The sequence below is a fragment of the Neodiprion virginianus genome, chromosome 7 (genome assembly GCF_021901495.1).
Source record: "Neodiprion virginianus isolate iyNeoVirg1 chromosome 7, iyNeoVirg1.1, whole genome shotgun sequence".
Taxonomy (NCBI): domain Eukaryota; kingdom Metazoa; phylum Arthropoda; class Insecta; order Hymenoptera; family Diprionidae; genus Neodiprion; species Neodiprion virginianus.
The window spans coordinates 1,857,850-1,883,567 of record NC_060883.1 but is presented as its reverse complement, the minus strand read 5'-3'; the positions used below and the strand labels follow the sequence as shown (position 1 = coordinate 1,883,567).

The 25,718-nt window shown below is 39.5% G+C and overlaps 1 protein-coding gene and 1 long non-coding RNA gene across 3 annotated transcripts; one reads left to right on the top strand and one right to left on the bottom strand.

Annotated features, from left to right (window-relative positions):
* Positions 1-88: 88 nt before the first annotated feature.
* LOC124308550 (DNA polymerase alpha subunit B) lies at positions 89-13,758 on the top strand. Of its 2 annotated transcripts, XM_046771364.1 has the most exons (8): positions 89-793; positions 1,056-1,281; positions 1,409-1,463; positions 10,175-10,275; positions 10,369-11,163; positions 11,308-11,511; positions 11,587-11,927; positions 12,910-13,758. In XM_046771364.1, exons 1-7 carry the CDS (start codon positions 715-717, stop codon positions 11,912-11,914), a joined length of 1,788 nt encoding a protein of 595 aa, XP_046627320.1. In that variant the 5' UTR covers positions 89-714; the 3' UTR covers positions 11,915-11,927; positions 12,910-13,758. The 2 variants fall into 2 exon arrangements, with proteins under 2 accessions (XP_046627320.1, XP_046627319.1); XM_046771363.1 differs by lacking the exon at positions 12,910-13,758 and having other exon boundaries at positions 90-793; positions 11,587-11,995.
* On the bottom strand, positions 2,146-4,078 carry LOC124308564 (uncharacterized). Its single transcript, XR_006909019.1, has 2 exons — positions 2,948-4,078; positions 2,146-2,527 (listed from the first exon to the last, which is right to left on the bottom strand). It is a non-coding gene; the product is annotated as an uncharacterized LOC124308564 (long non-coding RNA).
* Positions 13,759-25,718: the final 11,960 nt, after the last annotated feature.

Here is a 25,718-nt window from a genome sequence, read left to right as displayed (position 1 = left end):
CGAAATATAAATCCGAGTTCTTTTCTATATGAATTATGTGACAATGACTCCCAATCTCTCTGGTACCCAGCACTGTCAGTCATTGTCATATAATACTTATAGAAACAAACTCGCATTTTGTTTCGGACCGAAAATAAGTTAGCCGGATTTCCAAAGCATTAATAAACATTACTGTACTATCGGAATGCCAAGTCCTAATAGACCATTTCGGAGATGAGCGTATTCGCATGCATAATACTTCTATGCTCCCAGGTCAGGAAAATTTGCGCAGCGATACGCGTCTTTATATTTTTCAATCAACGGCGTAGTGGAGAAGCACCGGATGTGACTAGTAGCCAATCAGAGCGTAAGGATAAGAAGAATAAAGAGTTTGAATCAGGAAAGTTTGAATACTTACAACGGTCGTTTCGCGTCGCCGATAATCACTTGTTTCTCTTATTGTTGATACAATGCGCGTTTATTTTTCGGCAGATTTTTTATCGCTCAAATAGCAGTGTGATTGGTGTTTTTTACGATTGAATAATTAGCCTCGTGCACTTGCATGGTTAGCTTGTCCTTCTCAAGTCATGATGTGGAGGAGGGAAAAACAGAGACACCGATAGAGTGAGAGCGTGATATTGAGTGAGGTTATGTTCGCTATTCCAGAGACCTCGAGGTACGTAAATATATTTGGCGGGAAAACAGAGTGCAGTCGGTCAGAGTTCAGACAACAAGATGGTGTTGAAGGATGCTTTGAAGGAGCATTTCGCTGTCTTCGGAGTCGTCGTTAACGACGAGGCGACTCTCAATAAATGTGAGTATCGAAATCTCAGCATTCGCGTTCGTCATTCGCACGTAGAAGTTAAAATCCTGCAGGAGGAATTTCGATATCTGTCGAAACGCGTCTCGCTAATTTTGGGGGTTGGAAAAGAAACCGCACCGTTTTAGTAGACTGTTTTCTTTGGCCCTTCTACCGAAATCCGAAAAATTGATTTGGGAAAACTGATCACATGCACGATTACCTACATTTTGATAGCTAACAGTCTATTTTCTAATACATGGTTGATCCTCCGCAGGTCTTGATCTCTGCGATTTGTACAATTTAAACGAAGAAGCGCTGGTGGAAACATGGATGGCATTCAGCGTGTCACAGTGCCGAGGCGACAACCCAACTGTGGAGTATTTACTGCGGATGGAAAGAAACGAGTTGAAGAAAGACACGGGCTCCGCTGGTAATTCAAAGGCTGATGCCAAACTGTCGAAACTCGCCGTGTATAACTCTCACTCAATGAAACAGTACAAGTATCCTTTGCAAACAAATTGAGTTGAAATTCTTGCACGTAAACCTTGGAAACTCAATTCGCCAAACTGTCAGACCTGGTACAAATACTTTTCAAAATAACAAGCAGATTCCTTAACTTGGTCCCAGTGATGACGAAGATATTCTGGAGCTCTACGGTGCGAAAACCCCAACGACGCCAAGAGTGAGTAAAAACAATACATTTTTCCATAATAGTTGTAAGACATGAATTTTTCCATTGTTTTTATTGTGTTTTTATAAAAACGTGCATTGTATCTTTTATTGCAACAGTTTCCCAGAATTATTTATCTCGCTTTTGCAGCTTTTACGGGCCGATAAATTATTACTTAATTCTATTCAAGAAATCCCAAACAGTATATCCAAACATAGTCAAAAATTCTATTCACCGCAGGTGGAAGATAATAATGTCAGGATATATTCTTAGAGTAGCGGAGCTAAAGGGGCAGAGCGAGGGGGGGGGGGGGGGAGATATTTCCACAACCCATCATTATAAAGGCATTATCGAAAGTATGCGCCATCGTGTGATTCATTCCTGTATCTCCCCCTCATTGCAGGCTCTATCCTTTCCTCCATGTATTATGCCACGCAGGTATCATTTAGAGATCAAGATACTCGTTTTCGATCCTCAGTCGAGCAGGCAGATCACATACACGTTCTGTACGCTACGAGTTTTGCTTTCTTGGCTGTTACTTTTTTCGTTTGTTTGCCGCGCAGGTTTTCAGCTCGCTGCTGATAGTTGCCTCAACTTTTTTAATCTTTTCATTTTTTGTTCATAATCTCTTCATTGGTTGGTTCCCAGGCAAAGAAGATCGATTTACATGCGTATGTGCGTGTCTCTACGTGTGTTGGAAATTGTGGTTTACTTTTTTTCCCCATGATAATGGAAAGGAATCATCGTTTCGTACGGTTTTATTTTTTTTTCCATTCCACTTTTTCCCTCCGGCGAATTTTGGAAATATTTCGAATCTCCCAAGGTTCCTATCCGGCTTTGTGTCCGTCTCTTTTTCTCTCTTTCATTCCCCACTTTTCTCTCGTCTCTTTTCTACCTCTCCCCTTGTTCCGTGAAACCGCCTCTCCTCCCGATCCTGACGGCTAGCCGACCGATGCAGCCGGTGGTGGTAGAAGAGCAGGAACCGAGCAGAGCGTTAGGCAGTTTGATGAAAGCGCCGTTGCCAAGCTTACGTCAGGCGAACGCGCGCCGCTTCGTAATTTGACGAAAATTTCGAGCTGCAATATAATTTCATGAATACATGTGTTATCATCAGCAAAGATTTTCGCGCGTTGCAAATTATCGTAAAAAGACATTTCAACCTTGTCGTTTGTTCGTTCCGTCCGCGTTCATTGAAATTCCATGATCAAATTCACGCGGCGCGATGTGTTCAACTATTTTTGTAAAATATAAATCCGCAATTTCATCGTAATAATAATAATAATAATAATAATAATAATAGTAGTAGTAGTAGTAGTAGTAATAGTAATAATAATATTATTATGTGAGTCGTCAACGAGTCGGAGAATGAAGAGAATCTAAAACTGCAACGTTCGTTCAAACTTGCTTCGAAAACAACAAAGAACTCGTTCGAACAAGATCGTGGTGTAAAAAGACAGGAGTAGTAAAAAAAATTTTTTAAAACAAGATCAATTTACCTGGCAGCGAGAGGAAATTCCTCACTCGGGTATAATACATGCCTTGCCGCGGAAACGTTGGAGGTAACGGAATATCGAGCCGCCTGTTTGTCGGCCGCTCGGAGTACGCATCGTGAATTCTCGAATCAAAGTCCGGTTCGTTCCAACGGCTTTTCGGATTCGATTTTTTTCAAACCCGTCAGACAGAGAACGACACGTATATATATGAATCTCCAAGGAAATGCGGATTGGCATGTGTTCGTCTCTCGCTAAAATGCGCCGCGCTTCCGATCGGCGAAAAATGATTGTACATTACTAAAAGCACGCGATACGATTTACATCGTACCTGGTTTTCGCATTATTCTGGACCTGCGTAATTTCATACAACATTGTTTATCCAAACTCGCGATCTCTTTGTTTGTCTTTTTTGCCATGGGGAAATGAACCTACTCCAACCTTGATTTTGACGTCAATTTTTTTGATTCTGTAGTTGGAATATATTGTCGGATAATTTTTGGAAAGTTTGATTACCAATTCAGCCGATTTTTCTATTAGATGAACTTTACTCGATTCGTTGATTATGCAAATTGAAACAGACGATACCACGTTAATTCGTCGAGCTGTTAATTCCGCTCCTTTAGTATTCTACATTACGGCAGTCACAAGTGTTGTAATATCGTAAACGACTGCCGAAAGGTCCGAGTACCGTGGAAGAAAATTTCTTGAAATTTTCAGTACCGTCCAGTTTATAGGGTAATTTGCCGAGTTTTTATACTACAAAATCGGGGTCCGGGCTCTGGGACTTAACATTACGTCCCTGGGAAGCATACGGTGCTGTGCACGGTCAGCGACGTTTGAAAGATCGTGTGTTGGCAACACTGTCGCGCGTTCTTTGTGCCGGGACCGAGTTTCTGTAACCAGAGTCAGTGTGTGTCGGTGTCGGTGTTGGTTTCGAGAAGAGAGCAGCATCGAGTCAAGTTTATGGCCGTCGGCCGGCGCGTACGCGTCTCGTTCTCTTCCCGCGTCTCTCGGTCGAATTCGTGGTCCTTCCTCAGACCTTAATCTCGACTCCTTACTTTAAAAAACTTGAACTTGTAATAACTCGGCATTCAAATGTTTCAAGATCATCTATACAACTTGTAGTCACAGGTTAAAGTTTCGTTGAACATTGAACAATATTGAATACCAAGTCGTTGTGCGTGTTTGTGTGCTTGATATTTGGAGTTCAGTAGAATCGATTCGAAAATCACTCTATCACTTCCTGTTATGAAACGTTAAATGAGCCTAATCACGAATTTTATACTAAAAAGATTAAGGAAAAGAAACTCCGACTACATAGTGTAACATAGATGGTCGTCTGAATTCAAGTTTTTAGACTTTAGTAGTAGAGTTGAGATTTTGGTGTAGGAAAATAACGGAGGATGAGGGCTACTGTCGTTTTTATATCACCGCACGAAACGCGACACCTCGAAAAAGAGGAGAGAGAAGAGAAGTCAAGTGGACAGTTCACGTTCACGTTCACGTTCTTCACGTGTCGCGTTGTCGTATCGCGTTCCCCGCGACGCATCGGGTTGTAATAACTCGGGAGAGTTGAAGACGAAGAGGAAGAAAAACGAACAATAAAACAAGAATAAGAAGACGAAAAATCGATCGTGGATTCGTGTGTACGTGTCCTGTGTGGAGTGGAGAGTCTCGACGCCTAGTTCAGCAATTCGTCGTCGTCTTCTGACTCCTTGCGAAATTCTTCGGTTATAAAAAATCGATCTTGAAGCAAAAAAATCGAGTAGTATATAAAAAAGATCCCAAATCTCGTTGATTGGTAAAAATTGATTGTCTTGCACCGCGCATTCGGGTCTTCCACATTTCTCGAAGTATCGAAAGATCGTCAAGTACGACGAAAATATGAGAGCGAGAGAAAGCGGGAGTCTCGACAATGTTTTTCCGATTTTCCGACGGATCGATCGCGGCGCAAACCTGCCGACCGGGAAGAGTGTAGTAGAGAGGAGAGAAAAGGCCCCGTTCGGCGAGGTTTCACCTCCGACAGGTGGTTTTTTGTCGTAATCGAAATCGTCGGTTGGGCCCCTCGACGAGCCCGTTTCGTTACGTATCGTTACGTTTCGGGCCTGTTATTTCCCGCCACAAAAATCCTGCGGCCAGGTAGATTGCCGCCATTATCCCTCCCCTCCTCTACACTTTGACCGGCGGACTGCAGAGTTAGTTCGTGTCTTCCGTCCTGTCCCTGACAAAGGCGGGTGGGGATCGGCATCCATCCCCACTGCCCGCGTCTCCTCTTCCTCTTCCTTCGCCGCTCGGACCCGTCCACCAGATTTCTTCTTCCAAAGGAATAATTTCAGTTTTCAAGGACGTGTCCGCCATAATCGCCGGTAGGCATAACGCTTCTCAATCGTCGTCGTAAAGCGTCCTCTCTCTGTATAGTATAATGTTTCCGAACGGTTCTTCGTGTCGTTCGATCAGTAAGTGAATCGTGTTTCGCGTCTTTTCATCGATCGTTCTTTCGTTCGTTTAATAATTCATCCGTTTGAACACCCTTTCGGCGGATTTCGAACGTTCCAACCGCCTCTTCAACCCCTGATCGTAACGACTTTCATCCGACGCCGACTTCACGAACTTCCCGTTCAACCCCTTCTCAGGTCCTTGTTCTGATCATTGTTTTTCTCTCAACGACTTTTCCACTTTTCTCGTATTTTGTTTCCTTTCGCGATCTTCCGTCTTCCACATTCGGCGCAACAACCTGTTGAGTCCCAACGCGCGTGCATCCATCCCTTCTCACCAAGTCACCCCAACCGCCACACTAGTTTCCTTATTTCCCAATGAAACGTGTTTACTCGGTGATCCAATGAAAAACGTGTAAAAATCGGAGACTGATTCGCTGTATCCGTTTCTCCTCGTTGAGTCTATCGATGATACTCATAAGTTGCACCAAAGATCGATATAAAAAAATAATTCCTCTCCGCACAGCTCCTTATTCTACTCATGAAACGTCCTCGTTCAAATTGCGATTTTCAAAAATGTACTTTCTCCATCTTTTCCTTGGGCTTGTTTCCGGAGATTTTAACACGTCTTTCTTTGTCGATGTTTACCGATATTCTACAATACGATCGCTTCGATTCAATCGCACGAAAATCGAGGCTCGCGAAAGAAATCTTATTCCGCAAATTTCGTCATCGGTTATATATAACTATACAGATATGCATTCGAATTCCGGGCTGTTGTTGCAGTAGCTCTGCAGTGCAGCCATTACTCGGGCATCTATTGTTCCTTTTTTCCCTGCGCCACAAAATCTCCTAGACAAAAGGCCCAACGGCTAAGGCCCAACCGTTCGTGCGTACCTGCATCGCGTAGGTATTTCATTCTTTGCGTGTGTCGTGTGTGCTTGTGCAGCATACACCCATATTTCTCGGAATTGAACACTAAGAGAAAGAATAAGGATAAGAAAAAGCTGAGAACCGTTAATCTGTTCCCCCTCTCTTTCTTCTCTTTCTCTAGGCACCTTCTCGCGGATACAGAATGAAAGATGATAAATGATAAACGGAGAATAGAAAATATTCAACGAGAAATCATCACGCGCTACGTGATCCGCGTATTAAACAATCTATCACGCTTTTCTTCTTTTTTCAATTCCTCGACCTGCTCAAGTTGTTTCAGCAGTGCTGTTACGGTCACTCAGCCAGACAGTATTTCTCGATGATTAATCGATAATGGATGGAATGTCCCAACCATTGAGGCGAAATAGTTTTTGTTCTTTTCTTTTTTTTTCTCATCAATTCCATCGTCGCTTCTTCTTACTGTTTCCATTTATTGTCAAGTCGAAGTTTTGTGTATTTCAATTTTTCCAAATAATCCCCGCACTGATCGATTGCTTGATTTTGTCGATATTTTTTTTTATAAAAATCAATCCAATCACTGATGCCTCGTAATAGGCGATGTCTTTCCTTGCTTCAATTTGGGGCGGCAACCCCCGAAGTATAATTATTCGTTGTTAGTTTCGTTGAAGCACGCGGTCGCCTCGTGGTGGAGTTCATTAATTAAGCACAATTGACCGAAACTCCCTGCGTCAACGTTTGTAACGATCTTAAAGATGTATCGGTCGTGTATAGTCTGAACAAAAATTTTCTACACAACTCAATCGAAATATCTGTGTTGATTGAAATTTGAAAGCAACGTTAAATTACTAGACGTATACTCGTACAAATTTTTTCCATCACGTTTGCTAAAAAAAAATAAATTATGTAGGTACGGATCGTTTTAATCATGCTAATTAATTCTTCACAAATCGCTTAAAGCGATGACGATTTTATTTCCTGGCTACCAAGTTAACAACAAATAATTTACTCAAAGAATGTGTTGCAATCAAATTTAGGATAATTATCTGAAGTCACGAAATAACTGAACTTTCTTCATTTGAATTCACAGTTTTGTAACTTGATGATTTATCGAGGCGAGATTCATCCGATATCAAAATTCAACTAACGAATCAACCTTCATTTCAATATTTTGTTATTATTCAAAGTAATCATTTTTTTTTTTTATTTTTTATTTTAATAATTTTTTACCGGACCGTACGCCGTATACATCCTTAATCTTGGAGGCGAATGGCGAAAGACGCTTCGTTGCTGCTTCCCTCGTCGATTCTTGCGTGACTTTCCCGGTAAAATAATGTAAATAAGAAAAAGAAAAAATTCAAAAAAAAAAAAAAATGAAGTAAAATGAAATAACAAATGATACATATACTGCGTATATGCTGTTGGTGCATCATCGCTTTCGTAACTGAGGGAGAATCAGAGGAATCAAACGGAATTAAATCTGCTTGTTGGTAGACGATACGTGTTTATGTGTTCATTGTAGGAGGCTCGTATGTAATCATATTGAATAAAATCAATATAGGCTCGTCTGATATCCACAAATCCGAGATCAAAGGGGGGGGGGGGGGGGGGGGGGGATCAAGAATACAAAATACAAAACGACTTGATCTAATCTTGCATATGTGTATTGTATAATACATGTTTATTCACATTTCTGCTGAGAAGAGAGGAACAGATGAAATTAAAGGTGGGAGAAATATACGCACTACGTACCAGAAGCATGTGCAAAAAATTTGTAAATCGATGTAATTCACAAACTTTATCCCCTTCGCCCCATATTTCACCTTTCCAAATTTACCGTCAAACTGTGTTCAACAATCTTATTGGTATAATCTTGATAATCGTACAGTTTTTTTAATACCGAATAACTTGTCTCGGCAACTTTTTTTCGTGACTGGGGCGTGATTAGAGTTTAAAAAAAATACGTATCGTTGATCATAATCGGACTAAAATGTTTTTAAATTTGTATTTTGTTTCTCTTTATACGTTTATTCTTTAAGCCGTTAAGTCGACTTTTATTAAGTCCTTATTCTTTAGCAATTTGTAAACGCAAATGCGGCGACGAATCTGCAATTTTAAACATCGTCGGTGTGTATAATTACGATACGTGGAATAAATAAATAAATAAATGCGTACGTTGATTTAGGGAACCGACTCGTTTCCGTGGGTCCGAAAGAGAAGTGCGCAAGTTTTACGTTCTACGTTTACCATAAATCCCGGCTTCGATTACATCGCGAATTCTTTGCGTGTCGTACGATATGGTTCGTGTGTATGACTGGCCAAAGTAGTAAAAGTTCAACGGCATTTCCCACGGTCTCATCGTGGTGTGTGAGATTCATCGGTTGCCTCTGGCTCCACCGACCAACTGGCTGCCAGGCAGGCAACTGCCTGCAGTAATATTATAAAACCCAGAGAGCGAGCGAAAGAGAGAAAAAGAAAAGGGGCGACGGGGGCTGCCAGTCGAGCACTGGTGGATGGATGGATGGATGGATGCCTTGCTTTGCTTGCCTGGCTGCTCGCTATTGCTTCGGTTTTGCTTTTGCTGCTTCTCGTCTTCGTCTTTGCCGCTGCAACGAGACGCTTGCGCAGGGTTAAATAGAGATTGTGATACAGGGAGTGGGAGGGTCAGGGAATTCCCAGTATGTAATCGAAAACTGACTGGGTTTTAGTCGAATTTAAAATATCGCACTTTTCTTTTCAATCTCGTATTTCACGAGCATTCAGAAACGTATCGTGTAACATTGTTTGCTTAAAAATCTATCAGGAAATATATAATTTCAGAAATCTATGAAGAGAAACAATTCAGAAATCGTTATTTTTCTCCTCCTTTGTTTAGTAGAAATTTCTTTTATCAAAAGAGAGACCGTTTCGCAACTGTTTGTCTTTTCAAAATGCTGAAGGGATCACAGATGTCTGTTTTTAATACTTGGCGATCCTGGTCTTGATCTGAGGATAGTTTTAGGATCTTCTGAGAGCCACGTGTTCCTTTTTCCGTATATATTCTATATTATCTCTCATTCATTTTTCTTCTCGTGCTCCAATTTCATCTCATTCCACAACTTTACATCCCTCCACAGTATATCTGTATTTGTCTTTCTCTCGCTGGTAAAGAACGAGCAATGAAATGGTTGAAATTGATTGAAACAATGCGTAATAAAAGGAGTGTATATATGTATATACATATATACATATATTAAATGGTGACGGGTTAAAAGCTGTTAACCTCCTCTAGACGACGTCGGCTCTGCTGACGCTACTCTAACTCCTAATGTCGATGCTGATGACACTCCCTGTTTCCCGCACTCGTTCCACACTCCCAATAAACAATACTGATGGTACGCCGATGTAGAGATTTATATTTACATTCCCACTTCGTTGAACTACGTGAGTTAGGTCTTTTGTAATAGTTGATCTACCGTAATGGAGATATCGAAAGAAATTCTCATTGTACTGAGTGAGTGACGGTCTAGTGCACATTTTTTCCAAGCTGTGACTAGATCCACACTCATTAAGCACGATCGGGAGACGCAACGGATGAGGGTGATATGTCGGTGAAGGTTTATCAACTACGAATGCAATGTTTTTTTTTTTGTTTTTTTTTTTCAAAATATTGAGAATAGCACGAGAGGCATTTCCATAGACGAGTATGAATTTAGTACACGTTGTTGTTAATATTCGTGACTAGATACACACTCGTCTACGGCGGCCTCTTCGATGTGGGCATTACACGCTCGCCCATACCGCGGTTGACTAAGAATATACGTATAGACGATGAAAAGGAAAGGATAGAGTAGAGCAAAAGAAAAGAAAATCGGTAATATAAAATTCTATCTTCTTCTTTCAATAATTTTTCCCTCAAAAACAGGTAAAACGATTGCGCAGCCCCGAGGGGGAGCAGGATAACTCCGAGGTCAAGGTCCGGGCGGTGGACAGTCCGTTTACGCCGTCGAGTTTCTCCCCAAAAGTGTAAGGGACAAGAATACTACATTTATATGGATGATCTTGCTAGTCGAGATAGGTTTTCACAAATAATTATTTTCCGAACAATATCTGGTGCAGAACGACGCCAAGCAGACATGCCTCGACACCATCAGCCAATCGAGGGAAGATATTGTTGAAATTTGGCTCGGATCCTGAGAGCTGGAAGACCGACGAGAACAGCAGACGCAAAGTAAAGGTGAAGAGGAGCGAGGACCAGCCACACGTGCCTTCGAAAGCCTTGTACATGTACGAAAAGCTCCTCAGTAAAGCTGAGGCTTTGGACATTGTCGGCGAGGAACTCGGATCCGCGATGTGCAAGACCGTCAACAACATTGATAAAGTTGAAATCGAACCGGTTGGCGTTTACTCGAGGAGTCAGTATCAGATACAGAGCTACGGTAGAATTTGCTGCGACTCCGAGGGGAAGTTGAACACCGCTTCGATCATGCTTGAGGGAACCAAGCACCTGTCTTCCGGGGTCAGGGTCAAATTGGATCTTGGAAAGCTGGATCAGTACTCCGTATTTCCGGGGCAAATCGTGTCTGTAAAGGGTGTGAATCCAACTGGGCATACACTCGTTGTAAAGAACTTATTTTTCGAATCGCCTGCGCCACCTTCAGCGTCCCCAAAACTGGCTGGCAGTGATCTTCGGATAGTCGTTGCCGCAGGCCCGTTCACTCAGTCGGATAATCTCGCCTATGAACCTCTCCTAGAGCTGATTGATTATGTCAGTGAAAATCAACCCCATGTTCTCATACTAGTCGGACCCTTCGTCGAGTTCAGTCACACGGAGATACAAAAATGCGAGATGGCGCTAACTTTCGATGACTTTTTCGAACAGTGCGTTGGAAATATCATGCGCAAACTGAAAGAGTAAGGCATTCTTTTAATCGGAGATTGAGATTCTAAATTTCAGTCTATTCGCCGGTGTTGTTTGGATGAAAACCTGGAATTGGTCACTCAGTCTTCTCGGACTTTATTCGAACGATATTATTGGAGAATTTCATTATTTTGCAGCACGTGTACTCAGGTGATCTTGGTGTCGTCTAACCGCGATGTTCACCACGAGCCGATCTTCCCTACACCGGAATTCAGGCTCAAGCATACATATCCGAATCTGCATTTGATGCCAGACCCTTGCATGATCGATATTGAGGGTGTAATAATCGGAAGCACTTCGGTAGACTCTCTGATGCATTTGGGACGCGAGGAAATCAGCTTGTAAGTATTTCTGGAAGTGATGCGAAACCTCTTGCATTCACAATTAGCCTGCATACTTGTCTCTGTTCGAATTAGCAACTCCACGAGGTTCGACAGACTGACGCGTCTGGCGACTCATCTTCTGGCCCAGAAGTGCTTTTATCCGTTGGTGCCGCCTTCCGAAGAGGTCAACGTTGACACGGACCTGTGGGAGAAATACGCGTTCATGCATCAACAGCCCCACATTTTGATTCTACCGTCCAGCTTGCGATACTTTTGCAACAAAATATACGACTGCGTCGCCATGAACCCCGAAAGATTGGTCAAAGGCTCTTTTGCAAGGCTTAGGGTGACCGTCCCGCCGAAAGATACCGACTCCTGGAAACCCAGTGAAAACGTGGCTGTACATATCCTCAAAATTTAAGATAGTAGCGTTAGTACGTACTTGTTTATTTCTTATTTTTATTACTATTATTAAACAGCGTCTACTTCCAGCGTTCCTTAATCGCTCGTTATGGGATCGTCATTGAATGAGCGTTCCGTTTCCTAACCGTAGCTACAGTGTAGCCTCTCCATCCTAACGCTGATAAATATCGATAACATTTTTTTAGTTTTTCGAAAAATCGTACGTGTGTGATGATAAACCGTGGTAATTGGTACGATGCGTTCGACACTTGCGAAATTTTTTTAAACCGTGATTCGGTTACTTGATATTGCTTTCTTTGAACTTGAAGTGAGTGAAAGTTCTCCACTAAACTTCCGCTCACGGTTACCCGAAAAGAAAAAAGAAAGATCATCCGGACATACTTGGTTATATGTTTATTCATTTGATTTTTTATTTTTTCTTTATCATAAGATTTTGGTCCAATGGAATCGTAGTCGTTCAATACGATTAAACATTTTTAATTTTTCTTTTTTTTTTATTAATGTATTTTCAAGCTTAGCATCATCTCGCATCAGCGTGAAGTGAGTGTGAGAATTGAAGATCTCGAGAAATCTACGAGATCACGTGACATGAATACCAATATGCCAACATGGCGACAGTTTTTTTTTCGTTCTTCACGTCGCAGCATCGAGTTTCCTCACACTGTTATTTCGCCCGGAAAAATTGTGGATACCCGATAGTAATAAATTAACCGGCGATCTTACAACTGAAAACGAATTTTTATCGGTCGACCATCCCGTCAAGGGTTGCGGCAGGGGGAAAATTAGTAGGCTATCCACTAGAAAAGCGACGTTAACGCAGTCGCGATGACGAAACAAGCGTAGAGAAAAAAGAAACTAGGTAACAAACGACGAAGAGAAACTCGTTTGAGATTATCGCCAAAGTTTGATAAAAACTTGAGCGCGCTAACCTTGTTGAAACAAATCATAGTAATAATGCCACAATGTTGAGTCGGTGTTATATTCTGTTTCCAGGTTTGATACTCCACCGATGCTCCATACTTTTGTCGGCCATATTTGAAACCAGGTGAAAGTGTGGTGGCTGCACTAGAATCGAGTACCACGTCGAATACACGGGGTGAGAGAGAGAGAGAGCGCGGTGGTTGCTTTTGCGTCCTTGAAAAAGTTTACGTACGTGCGTGTCCGGGGTTACGTCGAGTGTTAAATTCCTGTCGAGACATGTGCCGTCAGAGTTGAAACCCCATTGTTTATTAATATATTGTTTATTTTCTTTTTTGTTATTGCTTCGCAAGCTTTCGCGCCTCCGTAATCCGCTGAACAGTCAGACAAACACGTTATACAAACAGTGTTCCTAAAGTTTGTCTGTCCGTCGTGCGGTGTGAGCGGCCTGAACTTCTACCATTAAGTTCTTTGTGAGGTTTTCCAATTCTGCCGTCAGATGCCGACACGAGTGGCTAGCGAACGAACGCCATTTTCCACTGGTTCCAGAAGCTCTCACGTAGACCGTGGAACAAACTCTCCGTCCAGCTGCATGAGAGTTTCTCGCATCTCCGCTAGTCTGTGAATGCGTCGCGGTAGCTTTTCGGAGAGGAAAAGCAGATTCGCGTCTTTGTTTTCCCCGATATTCCGCGAGAGGGGTTTTCTAGCGCGTCGTGCTGCCACCTCGACTCAAGTCCGTGTCACATCACAGATCGCGTGTTCCGTCCTTACTCCGCGAGACGCCAACGCCAGTTCGGCATATTAATAAACAAACGCGAAAACGTCCCATCCTCGTCATCCTCGACGTTGTCAACGCTCCACGGCCTCCGGACAGATATCAACGATACCTCAACCGCCGAATAGGAGGACTGCACACATGACGAGGTAAGCCACTCCAATGTGTTATGCAGTTTTCATGATGCACCTTGTCCGTGGCCTCGGTAAGCTCATCGCTAGTCAAAGGGGAAGGTGGGGGGTAATTTGGGGCGGGGGGGGGGGGGGGGGGGGGGGCGATGATGAAACACTAGCATTGTGAACACAACCGAACGAGTTTGCCAATATATATGATGTGTAATGTTCATATGTGGAGTTTTGCTCGTCCACCATCTTTGTTGAAAAACAAAACAAGAGTGAGATAGAAGAAGATAAAAAAAAGCCGTCGCCATTCACGTGTCGAGCATGTCGGTAACGACGGTTTTCATTGAGTTGTTTTCAACGATGAGAATGTCTGAGGCTTGTACCTGGATTGATTTTCGTACAACTCAAACGAGCCTAACCTACCCTGAATCTACGCATTATATGTAACCTAATCTAACATAAGCCGGGCCTGTACCTTAAGCTTAAAAAAAGGCTAGATCTAAGATAATCCTAACCTGACGTAAGCTTCGACTCTTATGCATCGTGAGTCTCGCTTATCGATCGCTAGCACGTGGTGGCACGACGACAACGACGTCAGGATATTACTGAAGGCAACGACGACGACGACGTAGGAACAACGTCGAGATATTTTTCCTGACCTTGATTTCTTTCATGTACCTATTTATCTTAGTTTTCTTAATTTGTTAATCACTTTTTTTGTGACATCTTTTGTTTCATCCTTATCCTCCTGAAAATCCTTAATATCAATCGAAACGAAACATAAGTGACAGAAGGAAGGAAATGAGGAATACAATATGGAAACTGTAGTCAATTACGAGTAAGTATGTTATGTAGCAAAATTATTACAATATGTGATGAAATTAAACTGTTCGGTAATATATAATGCAATTACACAATCTTGTCCGAGAAATTGTTGAAGAGAAAAACACGCGCCAACACTTTTGGGGTATGTTATCGAAACGAGGGATAAAAAGAGGAACAAAAATAATATGTCCTGGATCTTGCCTGAAAAAAAAAATAACGCTGAAAGAGAAAGAGAGACCCTCGATACGTGAGAACCGATTATTATGAAAGCTTTTTAAAAATATCTCTCCTCAGTTCGTAAACTTGAAGATGAAAAAGAAAATCAAAAACATCGAGGTTACATTACGTATTCGGATCCGGTTTTAACATCGTTCATACATATATACGTACCAACGTGAGTTTTTGTTTTGCCTGTGATATTTATTATAAACTACGTAACATTCGAATTGACAACGCGTATTATCATACATCGTTATCATTATTGTTATCACATTACATATAAAACAATTGGAAAGTGTAATATAGTAAATTTTATTACTATTATTCTCTGGTTATACTCGAAAAATTTGTGTCAAATACAAATAGGAAGTAGAAAAATATTTAGAGGTCGCTACCAATTATTGTAATATTTTCTTATCTATTTTTATGTGTACACCTTACGGACTTATATATATAATATGTTATTTTATTTTTTCGTATCGTGGTCCAATTAATGATTGTTCATAAAAATCAGTACCGAAAACGAAACAGGGACATTAAGGTGATGCGATACTCCTATTTCGATAGCAAAAACTGTTATCCAAATTTCTCCGAGACGATTGATCCTTCGGTTAAAAGACGAGGACAGCCAACTGCGAAATTGTTCGGCGCAGTTTGCTGCTGATCGGTGAATGATTAATTGGACCACGATACAAAATAATAATAATAATAATAATAATAATAAACCAACATATACATAAGTCCGTAAGGTGTATACATAAAAATAAGTCAAAAATATTACAATAATTGGTAGCGACCTCTAAATATTTTCCTACCTCCGGCAGGTTTTTCGCAAATTTTTTGATCCGCGCCTTAAAAAAGGGAGTTAAAAAATGAACAACCACGATGTATATACACATGCATCGCGGTGGTGGGAGATCGCAGTCGTCGTTTTTTTCGTCCGCGGCGTAGGTCGGGTTTTAAAACCCACGTTAATGGCCGAGCGCGTATTCCGCGCATTCCTCTGTTTGCTCGATAATCTATCGTACACACGTACGATCATGTACGAATGTAGATACACGCGCATGTATATCTATACAATCTAGCACACTGCAAATCTACGCCTGTCGCTAACAGGGTACTGCCGAAATTTGTTAAGACGGGTCAGGTAGGCAACTCTGGCGCCGGTATCGCAGCCAGACACGTCGCGCCATCCACTCTCCAACTTCTCCGATCTCGTACGTCGTCCATTTTTGACTTCTTCTTTTTTATTTCTCCATCTTTTTCGCAAAATAAGGGAATCAATTTTCATTTACAATATTTCTTCCTTGAAAATATTCCCCGTCAATCTTGTCTTTCTCTATTTTTCTCTCTCAATAGTCGTGTAAGTTTAAAAACAAAATAATATCCCCCGCATTCGCACTGTGTCTAATTAAAGAAAGAATATACGTGTATGTTTGATACGCATGTGTGTGTATTCTTTTTCTCCGTCATCCGTTGGGAGAGAGAATTCAACGCAGCCGTACGTCGACTTTCTAAAAATTATCTCCCCCGCCCCTCCGTAAACGGACGTTTTATACCACCGCGCTATCTATTAGACCGTGTGCAACTGTGAACACACGGTATGTGTATTATATGTACAGATATATATATATATATACACATCAAGTATACTTACGTATGTATGTTATGTATGTATGTATAGATGCGGTTGGTTACGTGATCGGAATACAATATTCGGACAAGAAAGAACCAAAGATGAGAGAAAATAAACTTTAGTCTTTTTGGTAGTTTTTCAGTTGCACTTTGCATTTTTTTTTTTTTTTTTTTTTTTTTATGGGGATTTCTTTGTTGTATTTTGTTTTCGCGACTTCCTTCTATAATATACATTTGCAGTCTGGTGTTTAGAGCAAAAAATAATACACATATATATATACTCGAGTATATACGAAAGCTCGAACCGTGCAGTGATATAATGTTTGAAATTTATTTCTCAATAATATTTCAAGCTGCTCGGCTTACATATAGATGCGTGGATATTATTAACTTTGAATGAATGTATAATAACGGTATAAATAATGATGGTGTATAATTTTAATAACTGGGCGGCGACGTCCTCGCCAATAAGAAATATATTACGTGTAATAATGTAAGTATAACGATGAAAACGAAACGAAATAATGAAATTAACAGACGGGTGGGGAAGGGAGAGATAAGAATTTACCTTGATAACATTTTATCGCCACCGTGCGTCGGTCGCCGTTCAACAGATTGCGAATAACTGACCTATTACACTGCCTGTGGATGTGTTTCTTTTTTCTCTATCTACCTTACTCTCTTACTCTCTTCCCCCCCCCCCCCCCCCCCTCTCTCTCTCTCATATTACTGTTATCACCGGCGTTATTATTGTTCTTAATATTATCGCACACGTTTATCATCGTTGCCATTTTGACGTTGCGATGCGCTGATCACGCGCCGGCTGAATTTTTTTTCCAATGCCCGTTCGTCGTTGCTCTTTTTTTTTTTTTTTTTCGTTTTTTTACACGTATAACCAAATCTACGGTTATAATTTTCGGTATAAAACTTATGGTATGTATAAAGGTAAACGTTTCGCCAATCTAGTCCGTATACGTATAACGTAACGTTTCGCGTTTTTTGCATAGACAAAATCGAATGGAAGATATACAGTACCGGTTTAAATTCTATTTCTGCGCGTTTGGTTACGTTTGCTAAAATTATACATGCCGAAGTACGCGGATCACGCGGATGGAAAGAAAAAGAGGTTAGCAGAAAATAAAAAAAAAAAAAAGAAAGAGAGAGAGAATGTGTGTGTCAGAGAATGAGAAGAAAAATAATACACACGTACACGTCGAAACGCACGTAAGAGTTTTATAAGCATTTGTTATCTGTACACATATTATGAGTATGTAATAATTTGTGGGGAGACGCGATCGTAACTTTCGACGATCGTGTGACGATTTTTTTTTTTTTTACCGACTTTCAAGCGTAAATTTCGTTTAATTCGATTAAGAAAAATTTGAATTATCTTTGCTTATTCCTCTCTCGCTCGTTTTTTTTTCTCCACTATTCTGTCCGAGTTTTTTTCCTTATGCAACGTATTTTTACGCATTACCTACCGATTCTATCGATACTTATTCTACCGTATACTATATATATTACGTCTGCAGTGGGCAAAAGAAAATAACTAGAGAAAATATCATCACTGGAATGCGTTTAAAATTTCAATGTTGTCACTCACCGTTTATGCACAGATTATACATATATGTGTAAAATTTACACTACGATATTACACGTGACGCATACATGCAGCGATCTAAAAATTCTGCGTGTGTATTTATAGACTGTAGATAAGCGTTCTAGTCTCTTCATCTCTTCTGTTTGCATGCAAATTTATATTTCGCGAATACGCCTATGTATACATGCAAGATGTAAATACATCTGTATTAGCGAGGTCAGTAATTCAAACATAGATACATGCGTATAACAATATGTGTGGGGCCAAGTTTTTAGTTTCTTTGTGTCGGAATTGAAGTATTTTATTTTCTTTTTTTTCTTTTTAGTTCTATTCTTTCCTATTTCCCCGATCTAAATAGATCACGTGATCGTGGAAATAATGCGATTCTGCAATCTATTTAGATCCAGGCATGTGATGAAATAAAAAAAAAAACAACCAAAAACAATTCCAACGTGGAAAGATTAAAAACTTGCGAAAAAAAATATGGCATGCTTAAAAATCATAAGATCGGTGCGAAGTTGTTAAATTTTTATAAAAATGACGTTTTCGAAATTGGTTTGACGATTTCGTTTTTTTCAAATCTCATCTCGCTGGTGGATAAAAAAATTGAGATTAGAAAAAGGTAACACCGAAGTTTTGAAAAGACTGCGAGAAAAATTTTGAGACGTCTGTCAGGCTGGAAGCAAAAAGGAATGCGAAAAATTAGTAACGTGGGTATAAATATTTGTCCCTGTTCGTATTTCATTCCATATTCTCGCACCAAACTTCGCTTTGTTCGACGATTTTCTGCACGCCGTGCTGCATATGTTACTTGTACTCTTATATATATATTTGCATTTCGTTCGCGATGTTACGACGCGTTACGCGTGTTGTTACCTCGTAGCCGCGGCTTTGTACTCGACGATCCTCTATCGTATCCTATGCATACAGTGCACGAATCTATACACACGATATGTAAACTGCGTGTTTCGAAACGAAGAAAAAGTAAGAAACGTATATTTTTCCTATCCGGTGAAATTTTTTTTCTCATTTTATTGTTTGAAAAAAAAAAAAAAATTTCCACCTTGCCGCTCGTTCATAGCTCATATTTTCTCTCCCTTTGTTTTCTCCTTTTTCCATCACTCCGTCTCCTTTTGCCGCGAGCTAGTATCTGTATAGACACACGTGTATGTAAGTGCATGGTACGTCGATACGTGTATTTATATATACGATATTGTGCGCGGGTGTGTTTGTACGTAAGTAACCCAATTTGTTCTAATTTCGTGCAATTGTGAGAAAAAATTCGCTATTCAAACACGATCGCGTCATCGCTGCGATATAAGCGACGAGGAGGTTGGGAAAATGATGAAAATAATTCAAAAAACTTCCCGTCGATGAATAAAAAAAAAAACAAGAACGGTAACGGAAAAAATAATATAACATTGAATAAATATTGTAACAATGATGATACACGAATAATCGAATAATAATGACATACAAATTTGATGATGTAATTTCTTTCGTCGTCGTCGTCGTCGATCCGATGTACTTACACCTGTTTTTGTACCTTTCTTCTTTTTTTTTTTCTTTTTTTATATTCAATTCTTCACCTTGTCCATATTGTTACCCGGTTTAGTTTATCTGCTTCTTTGTCATTACCTCATCGCGGGTTGCACTCATCGGCAAGGGGAAAAAACATGACGAATCAATGAAATGCAAAGAAAAAAAAAAAAAAAAAAAAATCATTCAGTAACGTACGTCGGCTCAACGTTGATAAATTCATTTTCACTCTCACTCACGATTGTACAGTTTCGGTCATTTTGTTTTTTTTTTTTCTTTATTTTCATTCATTCTCCCTCATCGAATCAACGAATTTCGATCGCGCGAACAGATGATCGTAAAAAATACATTCCATAGACAAGGAAGTGATAAAATAATTTCCGCGTCTCGATTAACATACAGTTACATATTTATAGTTCTCGCGAGTATAAAATTTTTTACCCACCCTCCTATTATTTTATATATATATATATATCTTCTCTTCTCAACAATAAGTTCCGAAATGTTTTATTTTTTTTCTCTTTTCTCTTTCCTTCATATTTTTTCATTTGCTAAACGAAACGCAATAATTCTTCCGTACGCGATCGTAATATCGTAGATATTTTGCTGGGATCGTTTTTAAAACTCCGCGTGTATATATATATATATATAAATATATTATATGTGTGTACATACGTATTATAAACACCCGAATCCTCGTTTTACATACACACCTGTAATTCACCGATTGTGCGTATTCGCTGTGTGTGCGATATCTACCGCACGTATATATATGCATATGTGTGTGTGAGTGTGTATACGTATATATATATATATACGTACATATATATGTACACATCGTCGCGGCAGCAGCAGCATGCGAAAGTGAGAGCGTGATATCGACCAGGCTGTTATACAGTCTGCCTACCTCAACTCTCGCTGGTGTGGTGCCGGATGGAACGTCCAGATACATTGGCGTAGAACCTTGCCAAATATCATATCAGCAGTCTTGAGAATGACCAAAAATGATCGATTATTTTTTCTCCTATTTATCGAGTATATATGATCGATTATTTTTCAAACTCTATTGATCGACAGACACTCGATTATTCTTACTCACAATCGGTTTTTGGTCTTCTACTCACATGAACTCTAAGCAATTCAATATCAATTTATTTGATTAAACTATCAGTTATTATCATTGTCGTACTTGCTGAGATACCTATTTGATATAATAAGTGAAAGATAGACGAATACTTCTACATGAAATTTCAAAGTGTTTTCAATGGAAGTATGAATTGTCAAAAAATAATTCCGCTATTGAGACTAGGACCTGAAATTTAGATTAGATTTAGATAGATTTTTCCTTTTTTACCTTCCATTTTCGATTCCTCGTCATCTTCTTCTTCTCCTTCTTTCACGTGTGTAACATTCGTTGCGAAAAAAAACGAAATAACGACTCGGTATAAAGTACGTGTTGGAAAAATTAGGGAGGAAAAAAATCGTTGGTTCGATTCAATCGCCTTACGTATTATTCTCGGTTTTTTAATAATGAAAATTGAAAGTACCGATCATTCGAATAATTTTAGTAAACGATTGATTGGTTGATCGTTCTTCCATTTCTTCAAAAGCTCGATTTGGTGCTGGTATTACTTTTTTTTTTCTTCTTTACTTTCATTTTCGTTATTATTTATAGATATATTGAACGAGGAATAAAAATCAACGTAATCCAACGAAATTTGAATTTATGGTACGTAGAGTATCGTACAATTTTATCCACTATCTTGTTGCATGCGTGAAATAAATTCTTCAACACAGTTCAGTATAATAATCTAATTCGAATAAAATTTGTTTCCATAGAAAAGTGATAAAAAAAATTTAACCTATGTAAAATATCTTTACCGGCATGAATGTCAGAATTATTACAGCGTTCGGTTCTATACTTGCAGAGAACCTTTAATAATCATAGATCTTTACTTTTCAACTGAAAGAAAAAAAAAAAAAAAAAAATTATTGCAAGAATTGCAACTCAAATCTTTTTTCTACGGTTACGCGAAACGTTACAGTTTTAGCGAAACATTCGTTAAATGAAGTACAAAGACTTTTGAAATTAGGAAATTGTAACGTTTGAAGATGAAGTTACATTTTTTTTTTTTTTTTCCTCCCTTTCATTTGTTTCAATTTTCATTGAGGCGAAATACGCGCGAACGAGTCGGGGAATTTTTATAATCGAATATTATTGGCAATCCTGTCCTCAGTAATAATATAAAAATTACGCCTATGGGCGTCTGTTGTTTTCGGCGGACGACGACGGCGACGTCGACGACGACGGGGACGAGGACGACGACTACGTCGACGTGGAGGGCCGTGGCTGCGCGCTGCAAAAACGGCGCAGCAGTCAAGTTCAAGGCCATAGTCGGTGCTGCCGCCCCCGTCTCTCGCCTTTTCCCTCGTCTCCCCCGATTTTCTCCCTCTTTCTCGGCCACTCTCTCCTCCTGCAGTATTATAAATATTCCCGATGCTGCTGCTGCTGCTGCTGCTGCTGCTGCATCATCGTCATGAGTTTTGGCGAATGGAAAGAGCCGCATGTGGCGAAGCACCAAGCAACCCTGCATTCGTGTGAAACCGCGTTTTATCTGTGCAGGTTGACGAGGAAGAGAAAGAAATAAAGAAGCTGGATAAAAACGTGGAGATGAAAAAAAAAAAGAAAAAAAAAACCGCCGTTTCGAATCTTCGTGCTTTTTTATCACGCCAATTGTAGTACAGCATGTGTCATTGGAGAAAGCGAAAACATCTTTCTACGAAAATAGTCATTTTATTCTAATGCTGTTTCTATGATGATTTGTTTTCTGTTTCCCCGAAGTCCTAGAATCTGATGATGAATTTTACTTGTAATTTATACACACGAAATCCGCGCGAATCATTTTTGATTATGCTGAAGAAAATTTCAGTAAATTTCTCAACTCTGAAACAGTATCATGATTGATTTTTTACACTTTAAAATCAACTGGGTAATTATTTATAAACATTGAAAGTGATTTTGAAAGGAATGTTTTTTTAAATCTTCAAATAATTCTCAGACACTGTGTCTTCTATGCTAAACATTTCCAAGACCAGGCTTATTATGGGCCGATTTTATTTCTTACTTTTTTCAGCATTTTCAATATTTTTGGTCTACTAAAAAATTGTTTAAACAGTCTGACAATTCCCCTAAGAAATGTTCAAAAATTCCGCCTTTCGCTTAGAACGTTTCTAGATCATTTTCAATACAAAGTCGATGAAAAAAATCGTTCCCTGATGGAACCGGTCTTGAAATGAATTGCATAGAAAATACAATATTTAAGAATTTTTTTGAGAATTTTAGCACAGATTTTCTTCAAAGTTACTTTAAATATTTATAAGTAACCGAGCGTTAAAATTCAGAGTACCGTCACAGAGTTGACACAATTGCTGAAAAAATTTGCAACAAAATCAGAAGAGTTGAGGGTCAAACGTTGGTCGGGTTCCCATGGAATTTCCCATATACGTGTGCAATTTTCTTTACGATCGGACGATTTGACGTAGGAAAAAAATTAACATGCATCATGATTGGTTCAAATCCGAACCTTAAGCGATTAAAACCTTTATAAGCCTGCCTAATTACATATAATACAAGTATATTGATTGCACGCCCGGGGAAATAAAAAAAATTTTTACGTCTTCGTGCGAACGAAATTTCAGTTGTTAAAAGTAATTGCGCAGTTGCGAAAATTACTCTTATAATCGTTACAGAGAATACGTAATATACCTGTAACAAATCTTTTTATTTCCCCTCTCTCTGTAGAGATTTTTATTTATTTTTTTTTTTTTTTTTTTTATTTTTTCCCTCGTGCACGCAGACACAATTTTTCCCAATTTTTGCCAAAATTCAAATTACACAGGTGTAACGTTGCGTACCACTCGCACTGAAATTATCCGTGAAACCCAATTAGCGGGGAAACCTGCAATTCGCTGGAAATAAAAAGTAGAATGACAGAAGGCAAAAAAAAAAAGATAAATAAATAAATAAAAAATACACCAAAAAACGAAATCTAAAAACGATTGTAATATTTTCAAAACGCCGTTATTATATTTATATTATTCATACTTATTACAATTTGTCGTATACAATGTACGTTTTACTTTGTACGGGCGCGCGAGCTCCGAAATTTCCCGTCTGCAAAGTACGTGTATGGAAACGTGAGCTGCGGCTGTGTCTGTGAGTGCCAAAAACCCCGGGACGGAGAGACGACCGCGACGCCGGCCCATCTCGCACGTCGCGTTCGTCCGTGACCCGTAAACTCCCCCCTCACCCCCTCATCCACCTCTCCGCACCCTCGATTTTTCGCACATTGGCGGGGGGTGAGGTTCGTGTCCCAACTGTAAAATATTAGCAACACAACGATCATCGACTGTGCTTGGTGGAGTAGGAAAAAATGAAAAAAAAAAATTTACCCACGGTGTAGAAAATCGTTCGGTATGTTATTTTTTATGTACACATTGTAGTGTAACAAATGAAATAATAACGAATAATCGGAAGGTGGGAAATAAATTTGTTACTTGCACAATTTTATTTTATTTTTTTCTTCTCGTAACTGAAGTATCAGCCTCGAGTTAAATTCGACTCTTCTATTACTGGTTTTTTTTTCGTTGTATTATAATATATACGAGAATGATTGAGAATGGAAGAATTTTCTCGAGAGATGTTTTGAGAAATTACAAGGTGCGATGGTGAAAAATCAAAAAAAAAATTAATTTTTTAACGATACTCGGGTGCATTTTTTTTTTTTTTCTATTTCTAACGCGAGAGAGATTGTAAGATAAGGCCATTGTCGAAGGGTTTCGTTGTTGCCTCTGTTGGTAATTGCAAACCATAATATGGTCGATTAGTTCGTTCGCGTTTCGTGTGCAGTCTGTATTTATATTATATTATGCCATGTACACAGCTCTCTAACAGGCGTCTATATGCGGGTGTATTTGCTTTTCAAATCGTTGGCGTAAGCCGTTGTTTAACGGATACACATCATTTATTAGATTATACTTGCACGTAGAGATACATTTATTACACACGTAGGTGCATTAATCATCGTAGTGTGTATATGTAAATACTTTGTTAGATTTAAACGGATAAACGAAAACTTAATTAAGGGTCATTCGTTTATTGATTACTCCCCTCTCTCAGTTTCTCTATTTTTCATTCTATGCTACTCTCTGGGCTAGAGAATTTCTTGCATGCCAATATTATACAGCACAGACGCAGCAGGTCTTGGAGAATTATAATATTTGCGTGTATCGAGCCCGCTTGAAATAGTTTTGCGACAATCGCACCGTAGAAATTTTAAAATTCTAAAAATAAAAACATTCATTAAAAATATGATGTTAATCAAGTTGACAAAATTCTCTTGTTGTTTTCGTCTTCCTGCACAGACCTAAAAATAGAGAGAAAAAGAAAAATAGATACATACGTATGTGCAGTCAGATGAATGTATATTGTTATTATTACGTGTGTGTCCGTGACAATTCGCGTACGTAATAATTGGAGTTTACCGAATCCGAGCTGATCGTCGGAGAGCGTAATTTCATTTTGTAGCATATTTCTACTGGGTAGGCGACGTTGAAACGCATTATCCTAGGTGCTGTTGTCTACCAAAGTACAGATTCGTCGTATCTGTATATTGTTATTATCGCGAAAAACTTATCTTCGATTAAATTTTGCTCCACTTATAAAACATGCATGCAATATTATCGTGTAAGGAGTGCGGCAGAACCGCTTTTGCAGATGTACCGAGCCGATATTTTATTCCTTCAGTTTCTATCGGCTTTTAAAATTTCGTAGGTAAACTAAAGACCGAGAATGAAAAGAGATCGGAAATCTATGTAACTACTAAAACGAAACGTGGGAACGAATGAAAAGAAACCGTGGCTTTCAAGATTCCGATACGGTCAGGGTTCGATTTGGCGGGGAATCTCCTGTCGATTATATCGGTCCGTTTGAAAGACGGCGACGATAAAAACTCAGGCTGGTAACAGAACTGGGAAATCAGGGAATTCTTGGAAGCTTGGGGAAATCTCAGGGAAATTCGTGAAATCCTCATCGAAATTAGGAAAATATTGTAAAGATATTTCTGCTTTGTTTGCGAATATTTTTTCCCTGTTTAGTAATAATAACAAA